The sequence below is a fragment of the Melanostigma gelatinosum genome, assembly GCF_949748355.1.
Source record: "Melanostigma gelatinosum genome assembly, chromosome: 17".
Taxonomy (NCBI): domain Eukaryota; kingdom Metazoa; phylum Chordata; class Actinopteri; order Perciformes; family Zoarcidae; genus Melanostigma; species Melanostigma gelatinosum.
The window spans coordinates 18,758,134-18,762,529 of NC_136650.1; the positions used below are offsets into that span (position 1 = coordinate 18,758,134).

Consider the following 4,396-nt stretch of genomic DNA (forward strand, 5'->3'; position numbering starts at 1 on the left):
GTTTCCTCCTTTAAATGCAGCTTTATTCTGCCGAACCTGTACACACACAGAACAGCACATTGCATCAACGCATCAACTTAAGCAGGCCTGTTACAGTGCAATACATCATTTATTATTACTGAAGTTTGCCAGCAATCATATAAAACTTGAAGATTAAGAGAACGACGTGGAGTAATAAACATAGAAATCAATCACTCGGCAGTTTGCTGCAATGAAGTGCAGCTGATTATTAATCAGGAAGCCACAGTGTGTGTCAAACATGAACTTCTCTCTCATCGTTTCCTGCACGCATGCAACGCACACATGCTGGCATGCAATCACATGCGCTCTCCGATCGCTGTGTGCATGACTAACACACACGGGCACGAATCTGCTGCCGAGCAGAGACGATATGCAGAAGCGACACTGTAAATTATTCAAAAGGATAAATCTATAGAGTGAGAGCAATCAAGTTTGAGAGAGTATATGAAGAGCACCTGGTGTTCTACAGGATCATGTGTGATCACATATTTACAGGCAACATGGGTGAACTGCACACAAGAGGCCACAGAATATCCGCTTTCAACAGAAGCCCGATGAGGAGAGCTAGAAAAACTAGAGAGTCTAGAAAACTGTCACCGTGTTCGCCCTGAAGTCAAGCCCTCGACACAGACTATAAAACATTTCATCGAGAAGATCACACACTCCGTTGGCCGCTGTGTATCAAAGCTTTACGAAAGAGTGCCGACGTTTCACAACGACTGTCGACTCTGATCTGCAGAGGTGGAAGGCAGCAGGAGCGCTGCCGGGGGAACTGGGGATGTTCAGCAGCGGTTGGCGAGCGTGAAAACCTGAGGATCCCGGCTACCTGCTGCTTCTGCCACCGCCGCGGACAAAGAGAGGGCTCAATGCGTTTTTTTCCCCCCCATTTGATTGCAAACAATAGAGGGGATTTGAATCTACTCACGACGGCCATGGCAACGGATTTGGAGTGCCGACCATCAATTGGAATTAAAGTTCTTGAAAAAAACGTGTCAAAAATGAAAATATGACACATAAAGGATATGGGAGAGGTTATGTTTCGGCACAGTCAAATGAAAAACTGAATCTCTCTCAGGTTGAGCAAAGATCCGGACCAGGTTTCATAACTCCGACATCATCCGGCTTTTCGTTTGGAGTCACCGATGAGCATGAACGTAGATAATCAAGGACACAGTTTGGTCTCCCTTTCGCCCTCATTTGGCACAAGTGCAGAAAACAAAAAGCTCAGATATTCTGTTGGTTTGTTTTCCACAGAAACATTCATTGAGGTTGCTACAATCGTTGCACTGATGACCTGCAGTTCAAAAAAAAAAAAAAAAGGTATGAAAACTATTTTCTGTAAACTTATTAAAAGCAGGACCATGAGGTGATACATGTACAACACATCTCAGAGAAAATATTTCTGTTTTTAGAAGATGCACAAAAACACAAAGAGCTGTGGCATGTTTAGCTGTAAGTTGCATTACTGGAGAAGAGCGAAAGCAGATCAAGCATGAGATGCAATAAATCCCCGAAAAGAAAAAGGCATCGAATTGATTTAACGCGTTTGTGCACAAACCAACCACGCGTTGGACGTCCCCGTTCAAGAAACCGTCTCTCAGGAGGTGAGAAGTCTTTAAATCCTCCGTTGCTTTCGCCCCCCCCCCCCCACATCCGACCTGCAGGGGTTCCCACTGTGTCCCCCCCCCTCCCCCTCCCAGGTCACCGCAGGTTGATGGCCAGGGTCAGTGTGAAGATGACGCCCATCATCATCAGGAAGGGCAGCCAGGTCTTCAGAAAGCCTGCACAGCTGGATGAGGCAGAGAAGACAGATGAGTGGAGGTAAAGAGAAGAAACTCATCTAATTGTTATTAGTTTTTTAAAGGCAGAAAAAACTGATATTTTTGGACAGATAATTCAAACTGCCAAACTTATTTTGGGCCAAATAACAAAGATTTTCAAATCGTTGCAGGTTTAAAAGGTCAATCAACGAGCAGAAAATGTGAATCTGCAAATTATGTCGATCGTCAAGGGTTAATAAAAGTGATATTTTCTGTCGCCTCAAATCAAAAAACGTGCTTTGTGCGTGCTCGGAGCTACGGTGGCAAGCGCGAGTATAAACTAATCTTTGTACCCACAGTCTACACCCAGTGTGTGAGACTACTCCAACCCCGGCAGGTAACACTATTTCCAAGGACTGGACTCGGTACCCCGTCTTACCTGACATGTTTTCCGTGGATCAGAGCGAGGAGGCAGAGGTTGACCATGTTCCACGAGGTGCTGTTTTCATATTTCATCAGATTCAGAGCCATGGCGACATGCGAGTGACAGTTGTCGCAGCAGAGATTGTGCTTTGGAGAAAAAATGAGAGCATAAATCATTCCTGGTGTTCTTCCCTTACATAAAGTAAATAAAAGTCCACACGTCCCCTTACTGACCATCCTGTGCTTGTACTCCTCTGAAGCATCGTGCACCGCTGTGTCCCAGGCATTGGAGCCACTGGCGTAGACTTTGCTGACGTCAAGGATCCAGTACCTACAGTCAAAGAGTACAACGGGTAGTGTTGTGTAGCACGGATGTCAGGAAACAGGTTTGGTTCTGAACAAATATGTTCACTGAAAGATAAAATAATCACAATAAATACTTTCATTTACTCACTTTGTTGGTTTCCCAAAACCCATGTTGTCTTCCTGCAAAAAAAAGAAAGAGAAAATGTTTGACTTTCAATTTTTAAAGCAGATTAAGAGAACATTTGTGTACCAACGTCTCTTTAATTAAGCGGGGCTCATCGTATGTCTTTTTATTGTACTACAATGCAAACATAGCCAGGTTTGAACCTGTGTATTTGCCAGTAAACATGTAAACCTTAAAATCAGCCCTTTGAAAGATTTTCCAACTCAAAAACATTTTGTTTAGTGTTCGTCCATTATTTATGAAATGGTCGACGCCATTACGTTGGTCGCAAGAGATAAAAAAACAAATAGAGTATCATTTTGGCAAAAACTGTCTGAAAATAAAGAGAAAAGAAGTGGATTATTTAGCAGGGGGGGGGTTTGATAAAATGAGTTTCCATTGGCAGTGACCCTCCTCTGAGAAAGTTGCAAACTTCTCAGAGGCTACATTCAAGCTGACTAGGTGCGAAACCTGAAACATAAGTTTATTACTCGTTGAAACAATTCAAGCTCAAACTCACCGTCTTACGTGAGATTCATTGAGCTAAAGCAGAGCCACTGTGCTGTATTTAATTTCACATACAGGCCATAATGAGCTGCAGCAGCGCAGTCATTACTCACTGAGACAAAGTACGGTCCAGCAAAGTCCCGGATGACACCAGTGGAAGTGCAGATCCCCATGTGGCCGATGAATGGAACCAGCCATCTGAACACAAACAAAGTTCATTTTACAACATAAAAGTGCCAGAGTGGACCTGTTTATTGCTGTCCAGGCCAGGACAGTGTAAGAGTCCAGTTTCATGTCCATGTCTCTTGTCTATATATACACACAGACAACAGTCCTCAGATATTCTTGTTTTGGACTCTCATACATAGACTCTGTCAGCACTTTATCAATAGAAGACAATAGATACCAGATAATGGAAGCAAAATGTGTTATAACAATCTCTACCTCCACCACCAACACCTTAAAGACACATTGATTCCCACGTGTTCTAGGAATATCACTTAAAATAATGATGTTGATACTTAACAAGATACAAACTGCTTTAAAACTAAATGGTCTGATCAATTGCAGCATTGCAACTTTTGACGCCTTCAGGTTTATTCTTCATATTTTAAGAAACGTTAACTATGCAAACAGTGGTTGACTTACATGGTAAAAATTGTCTTTTTTAATTTATGCTGAACAACATTTTTTTTAAATCATACTGCTAACGTTTAACGTTTAAGTCTGCTAGCTGCTGGTAGCTAACGTTTGAGCTGCTGACGGTGTCACTTCGTCTCATGTCCGAAGGTTTGAGTCACAAGAAGCCGACATATAACTCACGATAGCACGGGGATAGGTGTCCACACTACGCAGTAAGGAAAGCGACCGATGTCTGAGTTAATTCTCTCAGACGCTATGTGGTAATTCTTCATGGTGTCTTTTTCTTTTTCAACAACATTCGCCATCACCAGCTGAGGAAAATTAACTTCATTTGTCTCGTTTTACAGCCGCGTTAAGTCAAGGAACAACACCGGAAATTCAGGGATTTTAGCTTCAAAATAAAATTGAAGTGGTGCTAAGTAAAGGGATACGCGCATCATAAAGTCATCAAATTACATATACGGCATTATCTTAACATTTAAAAAAATCGTAGTATATAAATGGAGATTGGCATGTTACATAATTAACAATACAATACATTGAATGCCAATATATGTTTTATTGTGAAAGGTAC

General features: G+C 42.2%; 1 protein-coding gene across 1 annotated transcript; it reads right to left on the reverse strand.

Annotated features, from left to right (window-relative positions):
- Nucleotides 1–1,722: 1,722 nt before the first annotated feature.
- Nucleotides 1,723–4,148, reverse strand: tmem222b (transmembrane protein 222b; the record flags this gene model as incomplete). The annotated part of the gene is made up of 6 exons (XM_079287509.1): nt 4,003–4,148; nt 3,294–3,378; nt 2,659–2,690; nt 2,439–2,535; nt 2,221–2,351; nt 1,723–1,810 (listed from the first exon to the last, which is right to left on the reverse strand). The coding sequence occupies exons 1-6, from the start codon at nt 4,125–4,127 to the stop codon at nt 1,723–1,725; spliced, it is 558 nt and encodes a 185-aa protein (XP_079143635.1). The 5' UTR covers nt 4,128–4,148.
- Nucleotides 4,149–4,396: the final 248 nt, after the last annotated feature.